The 18439-nt window shown below is 43.1% G+C and overlaps 1 protein-coding gene across 3 annotated transcripts in view; it reads right to left on the bottom strand.

Moving 5' to 3' along the window:
* PGAP1 (post-GPI attachment to proteins inositol deacylase 1) overlaps positions 1-18439 on the bottom strand; it is a 794782-nt gene that overhangs the window by 104702 nt on the left and 671641 nt on the right. For 2 of the 3 annotated variants that reach the window (XM_073558145.1, XM_073558146.1), the window contains one exon: positions 18013-18210. The exons of the other annotated variant lie outside the window; for it this stretch is intronic. In XM_073558145.1, coding sequence (XP_073414246.1) covers positions 18013-18210 — 198 coding nt within the window. The remainder of the gene's footprint in view (positions 1-18012; positions 18211-18439) is intronic. 3 annotated transcript variants of the gene reach the window in all.

Genomic DNA, 18439 nt, shown 5'->3' with positions numbered 1-18439 from the left:
CTGAGTGACACGAGGATCTTTCCCCCCAAGCTGGAGGAAGAGCCATTGGATCCTGGAGCACATATTGCAGGGCAAAATTATAAAACGGAGTCGCTCTTGTCCATCACAATCCAAACTGCTTCTTCAAAAAATCTGCCCAGCAACAGAATAGGTGTGCAGATGGATGCTGGATTGAGAGCTGTGAAGGGTGAGTTTTTATAGGAAGAATCAACCATGAGAGATGTATTTGCAGCTATATCGCCCTGAAATACCACTCTGGCCTCCTTGAATATGCAATGGGTAGTCTCAAAGAGGACCTGTCCATGATAAAATGGATGAACGAGATGATGAAAAAGGCTGATGAAAGCGTGCGTACCATAGAAGGTAAAATCCCTATCATCTAAAAGATCCTAAAAAAATGTGCGGAGTGTAACTATGCTTCTGAATAAGATGGATGAGCTGGGAAATAGGCTCAGGAAGAATAACATACATTTGGTTGGAGTTCCAGAAAGAGTGAAGGGAAGAGATGCTGTAATCTTTTTTGAAAATTGGCTTTTACCTTGTTTTAGAAAACACATTCTCTCAGTATTTTTCACCATAGAAAGAGCCCACAGGGTCCCTATAAATCAACTCTCTCCTGGGGCACCACCTTGCTCCATTCTGATTAAGCTACTCCACCTTAATGATCAGGACATTATCTTACACAACGAGAGGTAAATATCCACGTTTCCAGACTTCTCTGCAGAAGTCCAGAGAGTGCTCACCTTATGGATATAAAGAAATGCCTGCAAGCTCTGGATATCTCCTATGAAATGGTGTACCCTACACAGCTGCAAGTCACAGCTTTTGGGTAAGTTCATATGTTCAAATCCACTGAGGGATGCTCTTCAGTGGAAGTACTCCAATGAAGTGCGGCAAAGGCATGATAGGTGGTAATTTATGACATGTTGCATGGCGGGAGAAGTGGGTATAGCTAAGTGCCTATGATTCTATACTGTTGTTATAATCTATTTTGACATAGCTCAACCTAAAAGAAGTTGTGGGATAGTTTAGATAAAGAATTATATGTTTTTATATAAAATTGCTTAAGTTATCTGTTTATCTTTCTAGCCTGTTGTTGGTAATTGCCCTTGTATCCATATAATGGCCCACCCTGTATAATAGAAACACGTCACCACTTCTGTATTTATCACCCTCTCCTGGTTTTGGCTTACAAATACTAATGTAAAATATTGACCAAATACTGAACGTGTGGACGTGGCCTTACAAAAAGGAATGTCTTCCGATGTTTATGTGCTGCTCTCTGGTTATAGGGTTTTGGGTTAATATAATAATGCAGCACAATATTTATATCCAATGAGTATCCATGTAACTATGTATTGATATTATGGCACTATTCAGCACATTTAAACATTTAAAAACTACAATATGGTTCATAAGCTAAATGATTTTGCCTGCCATGTGACAGGTATGGGTGATGCGAATAAGGGAATGCCATTTTCTCACTACTCTGCCAATTCCAGTCAGCTACAATAAGGCTAAGTGCACACGTAGCAGAACATTTCTGCTCAAAAACCTGACTCCCTTCCCAGAAACCGCGCCTTTTTTGTCTTCGCGTTTTCCGTGCGTTTTCGTCGCGGTTTTTGATGCTTTTTTTTCTGCGCGTTTTCAAAACGCATTGAACAAGCCAGAAACGCGGAAAAATCCGCAAAATTAATGAGCATGCTGCGTTTTATACCGCGATGCATTTTTTTCGCAGTAAAAACACATAAATATGCACAAAAAGTGCAAAATACATAGAAATTAATGGGAAGCTTATTTTTTTAGCGGTTTTATAGTCAAAACCGCTAAAAAAACCGCTAAAAAAACGCTGTGTGTGAACACAGCCTAAGCGTCTCTGAGACACATCTGATCAAAGAAAGGTTTCAGAATCTCCATCACCCTTGGGTAGGATCCCTCTATCATTCATTATACTCTACTCCTGCCTGTTTGGTAAGTATATTGGTCCATCATCAATCTATCCCCATTACCAATAATAAGTTATCTATAGATGCAGAAGATAGATATGTGTCTTGTATGACCTGCACCCATTTTGAGATAAATGTCACATAGGAAATATTGCTGACTCAGTTTTCACTACCTCCACCATGGCATTGGTGTTAAATGAGATGGGATATACATGATATATATCATGATATACTATGAGTGAGGAAACCTAATGTTAAAAAAAATCATGTTTTTCTTTTCTTACCACATGTTGTCTAGGATGTACACTGTGTTCCAAATTATTATGCAAATTGGATTTAAGTGTCATAAAGATGTAATTTTTTGTTTTTCAAATAAACTCATAGATGGTATTGTGTATCAGGGCTCTTTGGATCACTGAAATCAATCTCAAACGCCTGTGATAATTAGTTTACAAGATGAGCTCAATTAAAGGAAAACTACTTAAGAATGATGTTCCACATTATTAAGCAGGGCACAGGTTTCAAGGAATTTAGGAAATAAAAACGATCTCTCTGCTGCTGAAAAGCATCAAATAGTGCAATGCCTTGGTCAAGAGATGAAAACATTAGATGTTTCCCAAAAACTTAAACGTGATCATCGTACTGTTAAGAGATTTGTGGTTGATTCTGAGCACAGACATGTTGTGCTGATAAAGGCAGAATGAGGAAGGTTTCTGCCAGGCAAGTTCATCGGATTAAGAGAGTGGCTGCTAAAAAGCCATTACAAACCAGCAAACAGATATTTAAAGCTGCTGGTGCCTCTGGAGTCCCTCGAGCCTCAAGGTGTAGGATCCTTCAAAGGCTTGCTGTGGTGCATAAACCTACTATTCGGCCACCCTTAAACAGTGCTCACAAGCAGAAATGGTAGCAGTGGGCCAGACATACATGAAGACTAATTTTCAAACAGTCTTGTTTACTGATGAGTGTCGATCAACCCTGGATGGTCCAGATGGATGGAGTAGTGGATGGTTGGTGGATGGCCACTATGTCCCAACAAGGCTGCGACGTCAGCAAGGAGGTGGAGGAGTCATGTTTTGGGCCAGAATCATGGGGAAACAGCTGGCACGGCCCTTTAAGGTTCCTGAAGGTGTGAAAATGACCTCTGCAAAGTATATAGAGTTTCTGACTGACAGCTGTCTTCCATGGTATAAAAAGTAGAAACGTGCCTTCAGGAGCAAAATCATCTTCATGCATGACAATGCACCATCTCATGCTGCAAAGAATACCTCTGAGTCATTGACTGCTATGGGCATAAAAAGGAGATAAACTCATGGTGTGGCCACCATCTTCCCCTGACCTCAACCCTATGGAGAACCTTTGGAGTATCATCAAGCAAAAGATCTATGAGGGTGGGAGGCAGTTCACATCAAGACAGCAGCTCTTGGAGGCTATTCTGACTTCATGCAAAGAAATACAAGCAGAAACTCTCCAAAAACTCACAATTTCAATGGATGCAAGAATTATGAAGGTGATATCAAAGAAGGGTTCCTATGTTAACATGTAACTTGGCCTGTTAGGATGTTTTGAAGTTAAATAGCTTTTTTGTTCAGTGAATGTGACCTCCTAATGCTGCAAATTCCACAAATGAACATTTTCAGTTCTTTAAAACATATCAAATGTTTAGAAATTCTAATGTGCCTAATAATTTGGAACAGTGCAATTTGAGTTTTTATTCATTTTGGAGATTATACTGTTATCATTGAGAGGTTTCTTCAATAAAATTTGATGTATAATCTAACAGGTGATGACTTTTATTAGACTGACTGTCATTTGTACCGAATATTTAGGAAGATCAGAGAAAAATATCATTTGCTTAATAATTTGGAACACAGTGTATATGTAAGTGTGACACCCCAGAGTCCGGTTGTCACAGTGACATTACCTCCCTCTAATGGGTAAAGTCATGCTTGGAGGCAGAAAGGGACCCCCATGCCAGGTAATAGATTAAATCACAATTTCCTGCTGCAGGTCAGAAAAGGGAGATGCCTTATAAATTCTGATGAGTGTCGATCAACCCTGGATGGTCCAGATGGATGGAGTAGTGGATGGTTGGTGGATGGCCACTATGTCCCAACAAGGCTGCGACGTCAGCAAGGAGGTGGAGGAGTCATGTTTTGGGCCAGAATCATGGGGAAACAGCTGGTAGGGCCCTTTAAGGTTCCTGAAGGTGTGAAAATGACCTCTGCAAAGTATATAGAGTTTCTGACTGACAGCTGTCTTCCATGGTATAAAAAGTAGAAACGTGCCTTCAGGAGCAAAATCATCTTCATGCATGACAATGCACCATCTCATGCTGCAAAGAATACCTCTGAGTCATTGACTGCTATGGGCATAAAAAGGAGATAAACTCATGGTGTGGCCACCATCTTCCCCTGACCTCAACCCTATGGAGAACCTTTGGAGTATCATCAAGCAAAAGATCTATGAGGGTGGGAGGCAGTTCACATCAAGACAGCAGCTCTAGGAGGCTATTCTGACTTCATGCAAAGAAATACAAGCAGAAACTCTCCAAAAACTCACAATTTCAATGGATGCAAGAATTATGAAGGTGATATCAAAGAAGGGTTCCTATGTTAACATGTAACTTGGCCTGTTAGGATGTTTTGAAGTTAAATAGCTTTTTTGTTCAGTGAATGTGACCTCCTAATGCTGCAAATTCCACAAATGAACATTTTCAGTTCTTTAAAACATATCAAATGTTTAGAAATTCTAATGTGCCTAATAATTTGGAACAGTGCAATTTGAGTTTTTATTCATTTTGGAGATTATACTGTTATCATTGAGAGGTTTCTTCAATAAAATTTGATGTATAATCTAACAGGTGATGACTTTTATTAGACTGACTGTCATTTGTACCGACTATTTAGGAAGATCAGAGAAAAATATCATTTGCTTAATAATTTGGAACACAGTGTATATGTAAGTGTGACACCCCAGAGTCCGGTTGTCACAGTGACATTACCTCCCTCTAATAGGTAAAGTCATGCTTGGAGGCAGAAAGGGACCCCCATGCCAGGTAATAGATTAAATCACAATTTCCTGCTGCAGGTCAGAAAAGGGAGATGCCTTATAAATTCTGACCAGCAGAGAGGGTTGATGAGTCAGCTAGAAATCAGCTGAGGGGGTTGTCATGGAAACGAAGCAGGTGTTTGATGTGAGGTAAAAGGATCTTTCTGGGAGATCCTGTCAGTTCAAGACAGGCAGCTGATCTGACAAGAGGAAAAGGACACGAGCAGAGACTGAGAGACTCTAGGGAAGCTAAAATACTGTATATAGCAGACCCCTGAGTGAAGCGCCAATTAAGAGAAAAGGGACATCAGAGTCCTAGGCTGACAGGAACTGTATGCCCTGATAGCTGAATCTGAAAGTACAGGGGATTGTAAATTCCTGTGCACATTAATCACCTGAGGGCACGGCAGCGGATAAGGAGTCCGGGGCCAACGGTGAAGAGAACGGTACCCGTGCAATAGGCTCACGCTGACAGCCGTACAGGTTAGTGAAACCATCACGAATAGAGGGTCGCAGCATAGTTATATACAGCGGAGACCCACACACAAAGCGCAGAAAGGAAGGTCCTAAATCCCCACCTGGCAAGGTGGATCCCCTGAATGCCTCCAGGCAAACCAGACTCATTCCATCACCTGTATGTGGTACTCCGGACTGCAACCTATTACCAGAAAAAGGTAAAGAAACTGCACTTCTCTGTGTCTTTCTCTCATTTATCTGCACCCCAACGTTTACAGCCATTTTTACTATTTAACATCTTTGCTCTGGGACTACAGCCCTACCTGTGGAGGGCTACAACATCATAGATGCGTCCAACATCCATCCCAGAGGAACAACACCGCAGCGCTGGTCACCTCTGACCAGAATACCACAGGTGGCGTTGTCACGTATTTCACCATCTAATAACTTTATTTTCATTTTTACCACATAAATACCACACAACTTTCCCCTATTTTATTTCTGGACGCCTCTGGGCCACGGACCGGGTCGCCGCCGCCGTGACACCGTCCCCCATGGAAGTCGTCGGGCCCGGTACCGAGTACCCCCAGGCCCCGCGGGACGCTCCATAAGCAGGTTGCGGGATGCAGTGACACAAGAAAGGCAGAGCAAAAGTTAACAATTTAATTTAACAGGAAGGTACTCCTGGCAGGGAGATAAACAGTTAAATGGGGAATAGATAAAGTAAAATGGCAACGTAGCTACAGTTCACTTAGCAGATTTATCGTGTCCGTGGTTTCCTCAGTCGCAGATGATTCGTTGAGGGTCGTAGTACCAGCAACGGCCAGTGAAATGTCCTCAGATGGGGTTCCAAAGACGACGGTCCAACTTCTGGCGGTAACGGCTGTCTCCGGTTTTACCCGTTGAGCCCCTAATCAATGAGCCTGTGCAGCCAAAGTAACAAGAGCTGTGGCTATCCAGGGGTTAAACGTGGGCAGATATGCACTGTCCGGTAGAAAGGACCGTAGATTACTGTCCTGTAACTGCCCTCACTTCTCTGCACGTGCGCGGTATTGACTGTCACTGGGCACGCAGCCCTCTATCCCGCTAGCGGTATCGGGAGGTGTCGGCTGCAGTCGTCGCAGCGCAGGTGCTCAGGATGTGGAGCGTGCTACTCACCCTGCTGCACTCCTCCTGGCAGTGGGAAACCCTGCCTCCTTTTGCACGCTTTTTGCTTAACTTCCGGTCCATTAAGGTGCCTGCTGATTCTCAAAGCAGGGCACCAGGACTCGTTGCCACAGGGGTTGCGCTGCCCATCGCTTCCCTTCAACACCAATCACTGTGATTGGCTGATCATTTCTGAACAGCCAATTATGTTGCCTGAAACACAGAGGTCCAGCAATATGATCGTTACTATAACAAGCAGCAAATCTGAACTGAGCAGGTAACCAGAAGACGCACGTAGGTTTTTTTTGAGGAAATTTGGAAAAAAAATTGAAGTAAAATATGTGGTCAATTCTGTACTTAATATCCCCTATCCTGGTATATACAGTGGGGGAAATAAGTATTTGATCCATTGCTGATTTTGTAAGTTTGCCCAGTGACAAAGACATGAACAGTCTATAATTTTAAGGGTAAGTTAATTTTAACATTGAGAGATAGAATATCAAAAATAAAATCCATAAAAAAGCACTTCGCAGAGAAACACCCCCAAAACATGGTTCCACCTTCGTGCTTGACAGTGGGGACAGTGTTCTTTGGGTCATAGGTAGCATTTCTCTTCCTCCAAACACCACAAGTTGAGTTAATGCCAAAGAGATCAATTTTATCTTATCTGCCCACAGCACCTTCTTCCAGTCACTCACAGAATCATCCAGGTGTTCATTAGAAAACTTCAGATAGGCCTGTACATGTGCCTTCTTGAGCAGAGGGACATTGCTGTCACTGCAGGATTTTAAACCTTTACGGCGTAATGTGTTACCAATGGTTTTCTTGGTGACTGTGATCCCAGCTGCCTTAAGATCATTAACAAGTTCCCCCTGTGTAGTTTTAGGCTGATCTCTCACCTTCCACATGATCAAAGATACTCCACGAGGTGAGATTTTGCATGGTGCCCCAGATTGATGCCGACTGACACTCATTTTGTATTTCTTGCATTTTCTTACTATTGCACCAACAGTTGTCTCCTTCTCACCCAGCGTTTTACGTATGGTTTTGTAGCCCATTCCAGCTTTGTGCCATTCTATGATCTTGTTCCTAACATCCTTAGAAAGCTCTTTGGTCTTGCCCATACCCATGCTGTAGAGGTTAGAGTCTGACTGATAAATTGAGTCTGCGGACAGGAGTCTTTTATAAAGGTGACTATGTAAGTTTTTAATGCAGGTAATGAGTTGATTAGGAGCATCTAACTGGTCTGTAGGAGCCAGAACGCTTAATGGTTGGTAGGGGATGAAATACTTATTTCTCACTGCAAAATGCAAATAAATTTATATAATTTGCACAATGTGATTTTCTGGATTTTATTTTTGGTATCCTCTCTCTCAATGTTAAAATTAACCTACCCTTAAAATGTTAGACTGTTCATGTCTTTGTCAGTGGGCAAATTTACAAAATCAGCAAGGGATCAAATACTTATTTCCCCCACTGTATGTTGCATAGAGTCAATCAACTTCTGACTCCTGTCAACTGTTATTCCAGCCCAGGATTCTTGGACTACATGCCACAATTATTTGGCATTTGTTTTACCACAGAAACTGCATTTTTAATGTCTCCCACAAGAGTTCTATCAGACTAGGGTCTGAGGATTGGGCTGGCCACTTCATAACCTCAATTTTGTTGGACTGGAACCAAGATTTTGCTCATTTGCTAGTGTGTTTAGGGTCTTTGTTGTAGTGCCCGCATCTCTGCCAGCAGTCCTCTCACTGCAGAAACATCAGCGGACTCAAGACCAAGGCTCCCGTCCTGCCCCTTCCGGATCTGCTGCTGCCCAGGGTGCACACACTCCTAACAGGTCTCCGGGTACTGTGCTAAGAGCACGCACACACACTTCCTCTTTATTAAAGGGGCCGCGTGCTTTCCTCCAAAGGGTTCCCAGACAATTGCTGGAGGTTTCTTTCTATTTAAACCGCCTCCTCCAACATGGAAGTGCCTGTGCAATGTTGTGAGTTTGTTCCTAACATGCTTGTCAGTTCTCAGGTCCCTGCACTTATATCCAAGTCTTCTGCAACTGCCAGTGCTCAGATCTACAGCAGCAGAGCCAGCTGCATCTGCCAGTGATCACTTCTATGGCGGCAGAGCCAGTTGCACCCGCCAGTGCTCACCTCAACAGCAGCAGAGCCAGCTGCACCTGCCAGTGCTCACCGCAATGGCAGCGGAGCCAGCTGCACCCATCAGAGCTCATCTCTCCGTTAGACTGTCTTGTCTGCACCTGCAGTTCCTGTCATCTTCTGCGCCAGTCTGCATCTGTTGGACATTTACCTGAGCCATCCCGGCTACCCATTCCTAGGGGTCAGCCGCCATCTACCCTGGAGTAGCACCTGGATCACCTACCTTGTCTCTGCACGGAATGCGGTGTTGTTAGCTGCTGCGTGTCCGTGGTCGAATTGGGTGAGACTCCTTAATCACGCCCCTACAGCTCTTACTTGGGCTTTGGCACAGTGGTTCCAACATCCAGCCCATTACAGTTGTCTTGTTGAAACACCCATTTCAAGGGCATATCCTCTGCAGCCTATGGCAACATGACCTCTTCAAGTACTTTAATATATGCAAACTGGTTCATGATCCCTGGTATGCGGTAAATAGGTCCGGAGCTATGCTTCACTGTCTTCACAGTGTACAGTGGCTTGAATGCAGAGTTTGGAGGTCGTCTGACGAACTGTCTGCGGACCTTGGACCCAAGAAGAACAATTTTACTTTTGTCAGTTCACAAAATATTTCTCCATTTCTCTTTAGGCCAGTTGATGTATTCTTTTGAAAATTGTAGATTAGCTTCACACAGGCTTCTTCTAACTGTCACAGTACTCACAGGTAACTTGAGGCTGTCTGATCCTCTTGGAGCTGTGCCTTTGCAATTATGGCTATTCTTCCATCTATTCGAATGGTAATCTTCTATTTTCTTCCACATCTCTCTGGATTGGCTTTCCATTTTAAAGCAATGGAGATCATTTTAGCTGAACAGCCTATCATTGTCTGCACTTCTTTAAGTTTTACCCTCTCCAATCGACTTTTTAATAAGATCACGCTGTTCTTCTGAATAATGTCTCAAATGACCCATATTGCTAAGCCTTTAAAGGAGAAATGCATGTACAACATGTTCTGGCTTCACCCTGAAATAAGGGCCATCTGATTCACACCCGTTTCTTCACAGAATGATTGACATCACTAATTGAACTCCACACTGCTATTATTTTTAACACACCACCTTTCAATTAATTATTCTAATACACAGATTCAAAAACATGCAGATCATGAATGCTGAGTCTGGTGGTTTTCTTAGAATCTACTGCACCAACTAATTTATACCAAAAACAGTGATTAATCTGGTTAGTCATATTGTACTGCTAATATTTTGAACACAAATGTACGTGATTATTTATGACTAAACAGTTTTTTTTCCTGAGTGATTTTGGTGCTGCAACAGCACCGATCATAGGTTGGTGCTATGTAAAAGTGGCATCAGCAGCCCCAGCACTGATTGGAGAGATCGAATTATGACGTCCAATAGCATCAATCAGTAAGTAGAGACACAGTTTGGCTCCACAATGAACGCTCTGCACTTTCTTATTCCAGGTTGGAGATGTTGGAAAGTGGGCACTGTGTTGTTCTCCTGCATATCTGCCGGGCCTTAAGATGCCACAGACTTTTTCAATCCTGTGCCATCACTGCTGCTGCTCCTGCTAGATGAACAAAGACATTCCTGTCCCCTCCTTTTTCCTAATCCACCCCAAACTCCCTTTTCTCCATTTCCTCCGTCTCCCTAATCCCGTCCCAAACCACTTCTGCCACCGAGCGCTGATGAGTACTTGATCGCCATTCAGTACTTATTCGCTCGGTTTTTGGCAGTTTTTTCATGCCTCACAGTCGATGATTTTAGATCAGTAATGCACATCACTGATTGGCACCCACGTTCACTTTTGGCCAGGATTTTTTTTTACCTTGTCCATTTTTTTCTTCCCTTCTTTTCATTTGCATCATGTCTGTGTGTGCGTGCTGCAGAGGCCAAGTGCTGCTCAGTGGCGCACATCATGGATAGTCACCCACAGAATCTGGCGAGCCAGGCAGATTCCCGGTGGGCTGACTGCTCTGAACTACAAAATGGGCCGCCAGCCCTTTAAAACTTCTGACTAGGCTCTGTGTGCGCTTGCGCTCTGTTGGTGCATGCGCTGATAAGGGCCGCAGCGGCCTGCCTCAGTGTGTGAGCGCGGCCGCGGCATTCGTCAGTGCGCGAACACAGGGCCCAGGTAAAAAATGTGAAAAGGCTGCCTGGGCACGCACAGGACGCCACTCTGCTCTCCTCCAGGGGCTCTTGTCCTCCTATGCAGCTGGCTCGGAGGGAGAGAGCCATCAGCAATCAAGATGAAACGTCAGCATAAAGCCCCCGTCACACACAGCGATCTCGCTAGCAAGATCGCTGCTGAGTCACAAGTTTTGTGACGCAACAGCGATCTCACCAGCAAGATCGCTGTGTGTGACAGGTATCAGCGTCCGGCCCCCTGCCGGGTATCGCTGATCGTGCTCGAATGCCCTGGACTTTTTCGGATCGTTGGTTTCCCGCTGGCCAGCACGCATTGCTGCGTGTGGCAGGCGGGATAGCAGTGATCAGCGAGCTCCCAGCTTGTATCCAAGGTAAACAGCAGATTTCTAAGCGCAGCGTGGCGCTTAGAAACCCACTGTGTACCTTAGATACCAACGCGCTGGTGCAGGGAGCTGGTAACCAAGGTAAACAGCGGGTTTCTAAGTGCCGCGCGGCGCTTATAAACTCGATGTTTACCTTGGTTACCAGCTCCCTGCACCAGCGCACTGGTATCTAAGGTACACAGCTATGCGAGCGCTCGTTGTCGCTGGTGCTTATCGCTGGTGAAGCTGCCTGTTTGGCAGCTCACCAGCGATCATGTAGCGACACACCAGCGATCCTGACAAGTTCAAATCGTTGTCGGGATCGCTGGTGAGTCGCTATGTGTGACAGGGCCCTAAGGTCAGGACAGCATAGGTGGCTGCTCCCAGGGAGAGAAAAGTTCCTGTCAGCAGGTGACAGCTCCTCTTGCTCTCATCTGCTAGTATCCAGGTAGAGAGAGACGGGGGATGTGCCGGAAAGTGCTGCTGTGAGCAGGAGAAGCTGAAGAGTTGCACGTGGCCACCAGCCTCCCCTGCACCACAGAGAAGAGTGTGTGGCTGTGTATGTGTGTGGCTGTGTGCATGTGCATGTGTGAGGCTGCGTGTATGTGTGAGGCTGCGTGTATGTGTGAGGCTGCGTGTATGTGTGAGGCTGCGTGTATGTGTGAGGCTGCGTGTATGTGTGAGGCTGCGTGTGTGTATATGTGTGGCTGTGTGTGTGTGTGGCTGTGTGTATGTGTGTGGCTGTGTGTATGTGTGTGGCTGTGTGTATGTGTGTGGCTGTGTGATACGTGTGAGCGTGAGATGTGTGTGAGTTGTGTGATACATGCGTGTGTGAGCTGTGCGTGTGAGCTGTGTGATGTGTGTGTGAGCTGTGTGTGTGAGCTACTTGTGTGTGTGAGAGCAGTGTGATACATGCGTGTGTGAGCTGTGTGATACATGCGTGTGTGAGCTGCGGGTGTGAGTGTGAGCTGTGTATCTGAGCTGTGATATACATTTGTGATACGTGTGAGCTGTGTGATTCGTGTGTGATATACAGTACGTGTGTGTGAACTGTGTGTGTGTGAGCGTGAACTGTGTGTGTGTGAGCGTGAGCTGTGTGAGTGTGAGCTACTTGTGGGTGAGCTGTGTGATACATGCGTGTGTGTGAGCATGAGCTGTGTGTGAGCTACTTGTGTGTGAGCTGTGTGTGAATGTGAGCTGTATGTGAGCTGTGTGTGAGCTACTTGTGTGTGTGATACATGCGTGTGAGCTGTGTGATACATGTGTGTGATACTTGTGAGCTGTGTGTGTGAGATACGTGTGAACGTGAGCTACTTGTGTGTGGGCGTGAGCTGTGTGTGAGTGTGAGCTGTGTGTGTGAGCTACTTGTGTGTGTGTGAGCTGTGTGTGTGTGTGAACTGTGTGTGAGCTGTGCGTGTGAGCTACTTGTGTGTGAGCTGCGTGTGTGAGGTACTTGTGTGTGAGCTGTGTGTGAGCTACTTGTGTGTGAGAGCTACTTGTGTGAACTGTGTGATACGTGTGTGAGCTAAAGCAAAAGTTGGCACAACCTGCCAGTGTTCTACGATTTGGGTGATGACATTCATTGTATGTGGGCTGGTGATTTTTTTTTTTGCCAGGGCTGCTTTTTGGTCTCAGTCCGGCCCTGGTCACTCATGCTGGCTTTTTCCAGGACTTTATTTTCCTGTCCATTTTTTCCTCCCTTTTGCATACATCTGTGCGTGTGTCCTACAGTCACCAAGCGCTGATCAGTTACCACATAACTATTCAGCATCTGATAACTATTTTAAAAAAAGAGTCAAATAAAAATAATTAAGATTTGTTAAAAGGGCTAGCTTAAGAACAGTAAAAATATACAGTAGTACTCAGTATCTAATGCAGTATTTTTTTACTGAATATAATCAGGATTAGAGCCAGATAGTTGCAGGCGCTCAGTAATTTTCTTCTACTTAGCAAACAGTTTACTTCTGCTTAGTAAACGTGCGTTTTTCGCACGTTTTTTTCCGGAGCGTCCCCAGTTGCATAGAAAATAGTTATAAATGCGGATTTTTCTGCGAAATTAATGAGCACGCTGCGTTATTTACCGCTATGCGTTTTTTTTTTGCGGAAAAAAAGCAACAATATGCACAAAAAGTGCAGAATTCATTAAAATGAATGGGATGATTCTTGAAAGCATTTTTTAAACGTTTTTGCTGGTAAAGACGCTTAAAAAACGCGAAAAAAACGCTTACGTGTGCACATACCCTTTCTCTTTAAATGCAGCTCTATCCTTTATCTAGACTATATAATGCACAAGGACATCTTATTACAAGGTGGATAAATAAAAGTGTAGGCTATGTGCACACGTTGTGGATTTGCGTGTGGAATTTTCTGTGCAGATTCTTCCTCTCTTGGCAGAAAAACGTATTTGTAAATACGTGCGTTTTTGATGCGGACTTTCATGCGGATTTGTACGCGTTTTTGTAAGCTAAACAAAGATCTATTATTTAGCAAAAAAAATATATTGGGATGTCATTTCTTTGTCCAACCTATTCTTTGACATACTCCATTGAAGACCATAATATCACATACCATGTTCACATATATTTACACACAAAACAAACATAAGTGAATATCTATAGATAGATAGATCTATCTATAGATAGATCTATAGATACAATAGAAAGATACATCTATAGATACTGTAGATAGATACAGCTCTGGCAAAAATTAACAGACCACTGCACAGTTTTATAAATATCAGCTTCTCTCCATGTCTAACAGCCATTCCATTCCAGTGTCAGTTGAATTCCAACCAGAGTACACCTCATTCTACTTAATGTGCTTCTGATTAGATCATCACCTGAACCAAATTTTATTTAACGAAGGAAGGTATAAAAAAAAAACCCTGCTGTGGTGTTCACAATCCTCTTGCAATAGAACAAGCTGGATGGCAAAACAAGTGCTAGTAATATCCCAAAAGTAATAAAAATGAAAAATAACGTTCAACCATGCCAAAGGCATTGAGACGAAAAGTCTTGAGTGAGGAAAAGAAGCGCTCAATTCTGGCTTTATTAGCAGAGGGATACAGTGAGCGTCATGTTGCCTCCATCCTTAAAATTTCTAAGACAGCAGTCCATTACAACAAGGTCAAGCAACAGACATTGGGGACAACGTAGCTACAGATCAGCAGAGGGTGAAAACGACTCTCCACTGACCGGGATGACCATCATCTTATTCGAATGTCACTCAGCATCCGCAGGCTGACATCAAGTGACCTACAAAAGGAATGGCAAATGGCAGCTGGGGTAAAGTGCACGGCAAGAACAGTTCGGAACAGGATCCTAGAGGCAGGGCTCAAGTCATGTAAAGCTATAAAAAAGCCATTCATCAATGAGAAGCAAAGGAAAGCCAGGCTGAAGTTTGCAAAGACCAAAAGGATTGGACCATAGAGGACTGGAGTAAGGTAATCTTGTCTAATTTTCAGTTTTACCCAACACCTGGTCGTCTAATGGTTAGACGGAGACCTGGAGAGGCATACAAGCCGCAGAGTCTTGCGCCCACTGTGAAATTTGGTGGAAGATCAGTGATGATCTGGGGATGCTTGAGCAAGGCTGGAATTGGCCAGGTTAATCTTTGTGAAGGACGTATGAATCAAGCCCGCATACAAGATTATCCTGGCAAAACAAATGATTCCTTTTGCTCAGGGAATGTTCCCCAACTCTGAGGACTGGTTTTTCCAGCAGGACAATGCGCGATGCCATACAGGCTAGGTCAATCAATGTGTGGATGAAGGACCACATCAAATCCCTGCTTAAATTTTTCTACCAGGGGTGGCATAAGGTCAACCAAAAGCAGTGTGAAAGACTGGTGGAAAGCATGCCAAGACGCATGAAAGCTGTGATTAAAAATCATGGTTATTCCACAAAATATTGATTTCTGAACTCTTCCTGAGTTAAAACATTAGTATTGTTGTTTCTAAATGATTATGAACTTGTTTTCTTAGCATTATGAGGTCTGCAAGCACTGCATTTTTTTTTCTTTTGACCATTTCTCATTTTCTGAAAATAAATACAAAATGTAGTGCTTGGAAATTTGAAGACATGTTGTCAGTAGTTTATAGAATAAAAGAGCAATTTACATTTTACTCAAAAATATACCTATAAAGAGAAAAATCAGAAAACCTGAAAATTTTGCAGTGGTCTCTTAATTATTGCCAGAGCTGTAGATGATCTATCTATCTATCTATATAGAAAAGACAGATAGCAGCACAAACTTGAGTAGATTTTGGGTGCAATACTTCCGATGCAAAATATAAATGGAAAAAAAATCAGTTCAAGGAAAAAATCCAGCACCAAGCGGTATAACATTTCGACCTCACAACACGGTCTTTGTCAAGTTGTCAAGTATAGATCTATCTATACAGGGTGGGCCATTTATAAGAATACACCTAAATAAAATGGGAATGGTTGGTGATATCAACTTCCTGTTTGTGGCACATTAGTATGGGAGGGGGGAAACTTTTCAAGATGGGTGGTGACCATGGTGGCCATTTTGAAGTCGGCCATTTGGGATCCAACTTTATTTTTTCCAATGGGAAGAGTCATGTGACATCAAACCTATTGAGAATTTCACAAGAAAAACAATGGTGAGCTTAGTTTTAACGTAACTTTATTCTTTCATTAGTTATTTACAAGTTTTTGTTATTTTTAAAAAAGGGGAAAAAAATGGCGTGGGCTCCAGCACAATTTTCAAAACCAGAACAGGGAAAGTCAGTGACTGGGGGCAGATGTTTATAACCTGGGAAGGGGGTAATACCCATGGATCTTCCCAGGCTATTAATATCAGCTCCAAGCTGTATAATTAGCCTTTACTGGCTATTAAAATAGGGGAGCCCCCCAAAAAATGTTGTGGGTTCCCCTATAATTAATAACCAGAAAAGGCTATGCAAACAGCTGTGGGCTGATATTCATAGCCTAGGAAGGGGTCACAGATATTTGCCCCACCCTGGCTACAAACACCAGCTCTCAGCTGCCTCAGAAATGGCGCATCTCTATGATGCGCCAATTCCGGCACTTAGCCTCTCTCTCTTCCCACTGCCCTGTAGCAGTGGCATATGAGTTAATAGTTGGGGTTTGATATCACCTTTGTATTGTAAGGTGACATTAAGCCCACGGATTTGTAATGGAGAGGTGTCAAAACAAGTATTTTAATGAAATATAACACAACAGTTTCTCATACTTATTATACCCCCAATTCCTGCGACACCCTCGATCTCCTGCAAAAAAAATAAAATACTAAACATACACAAATGCTCCCTGTTCCGATGTAATCCATTTAATAACGAGTGTCTCACAACGATCTCCCGTGTAGAGCTGTCACATCGGGACACAGCAGTGGTGCCGTAAAGTGAGAGCAGTGGTGCCGTAAAGTGAGTGCACAAACTTATCTTCGGTCACTGTACACAGGAGCCCCTTTAGAATGGTCACATCTCCCGATGTGACAGCTCTACATGGGAGATCGTTGTGGGACAATCGTTAGTAAATGGATTACATTGGAACAGGGCATATACTGTTGGTTTATTAATTTATTTGTTTTGCAGACGATCGAGGGCGTCGGGGATTAGCTGTTTGGTGAGTATGTACTGTATGTGTATATGTGTTTTCTTTTTTCACTATTCAACACAGTAGCCGGATGATGGGACTACTACTGTCCCATCATCAGCTAATGCTGTCACTGCAGCAGACATAGCCGGATGGGACTAGTAGTGCCATCAGACGATGCCTGCCTACACAAAGACCCACACACAGACACAGAGACCCACACACACCCACAGACCCCTGCAAACATACGCACACACACAGATACACAGACTCCCACAGACAGACCCGCACACATTCTCCGCACACATAGCCTCTGCCCACACAAGCTTCCTCCTCACTATCTGCAGCCTTTCTCGCACGCAACTTCGCAGCACAACCGCAAATCTTTTAACACCTGCGGTTTTGACTGACTCAAAGGAAGTCAATGGGTGCAGAAATGCTGCCGATCCGCAAAAAAAATTGACATGCTGCAGAAAATAAAACGCTGCAAATCAGCGCTTTTTTTCCGCAGCATGTGCCCACATATTCTGAATTTCCCATTGACTAACATTGGTTTTGCACTACACTGCGGATTTAATGCAATTCCGTTTGTCAAAAAACACTGCGGATCTGCATCAAAATCCGTAATGTGTGCACATAGCAGTGCAAATTTTTTTGTCTGTTTTACATTATGTTAATCCAATGCTTATTGCGACATTGATGATTTCACAGTCTTTGTACTTTACCATTGGCAATTTTTTTTTTTAATTTATACAAATTTGTTTCTCCAGTTACATTTTTTTTTTAACCAGTGGCTCAACAAAATGATAGACTAATAAATTCTAGGTGTGAGCATAAAACTGTTTCAAACTTATGCTGTCTAGATTGGGCTCTGCCCCTACAGTCGGTATCTACTTGAGGAGAGATTTGCACAGTATTCTGCTTTCACTGGTAAAATAAAATTAAATGTGAATCCCTGTAATACTGAGGGAAAATAGTCTGATTTACTAATTACTGTATGGTACATTTATTTAAGAAAAGTCATTATCTCATCAATTGTCACTTTTTCTGTTTTTCTCATTTAAATAGGAAGATAAAAATTAGAGAATAATGTTACTGATAGAATACCAAGCAAAATCTTCAATAGTTAACTATGTCATATAAAAAAAATGAGCAAACATTTATCAAACCTTTTCAAAGCGTTCAGTGTGGATGACAGTATGCCAATTGTTGACTTGAACAATATTCCAGTCCAATACGCTATTCCAGTCCCAAACATGAAAAGGAATAAAGATCCCAGTGGAAACAGCAGGTTCATCAAATGTAGCTCTGATGAATCAAGATGTGGAAGCAATAAGCTATGCCAGACATCTCTGAACCAGTCAAAACTGTATAAGAAAAACAATTAATGAGCACACTGAACACAAATTGCGTGCATAAATTATTGTTTTGGTTTTTTTTTAAATTTGCTTAACCCCTTCACCCCAAGCCTATTTTCACCTTCATGACCAGGACAAATTTTTCAATTCTGACCCATGTCATTTTATGTGGTAATAACTCTGAAACACATCAACATATCCCAGGGAAATGTTTTTTTAATAAAATGGTGGAGCTTCT

Source organism: Dendrobates tinctorius, unplaced genomic scaffold, assembly GCF_039654945.1.
Source record: "Dendrobates tinctorius isolate UK_male_01 unplaced genomic scaffold, ASM3965494v1 ptg000254l, whole genome shotgun sequence".
NCBI lineage: Eukaryota > Metazoa > Chordata > Amphibia > Anura > Dendrobatidae > Dendrobates > Dendrobates tinctorius.
Note: the sequence above shows the minus strand (reverse complement) of the source record. Positions and strands in the feature narration are given on the sequence as shown.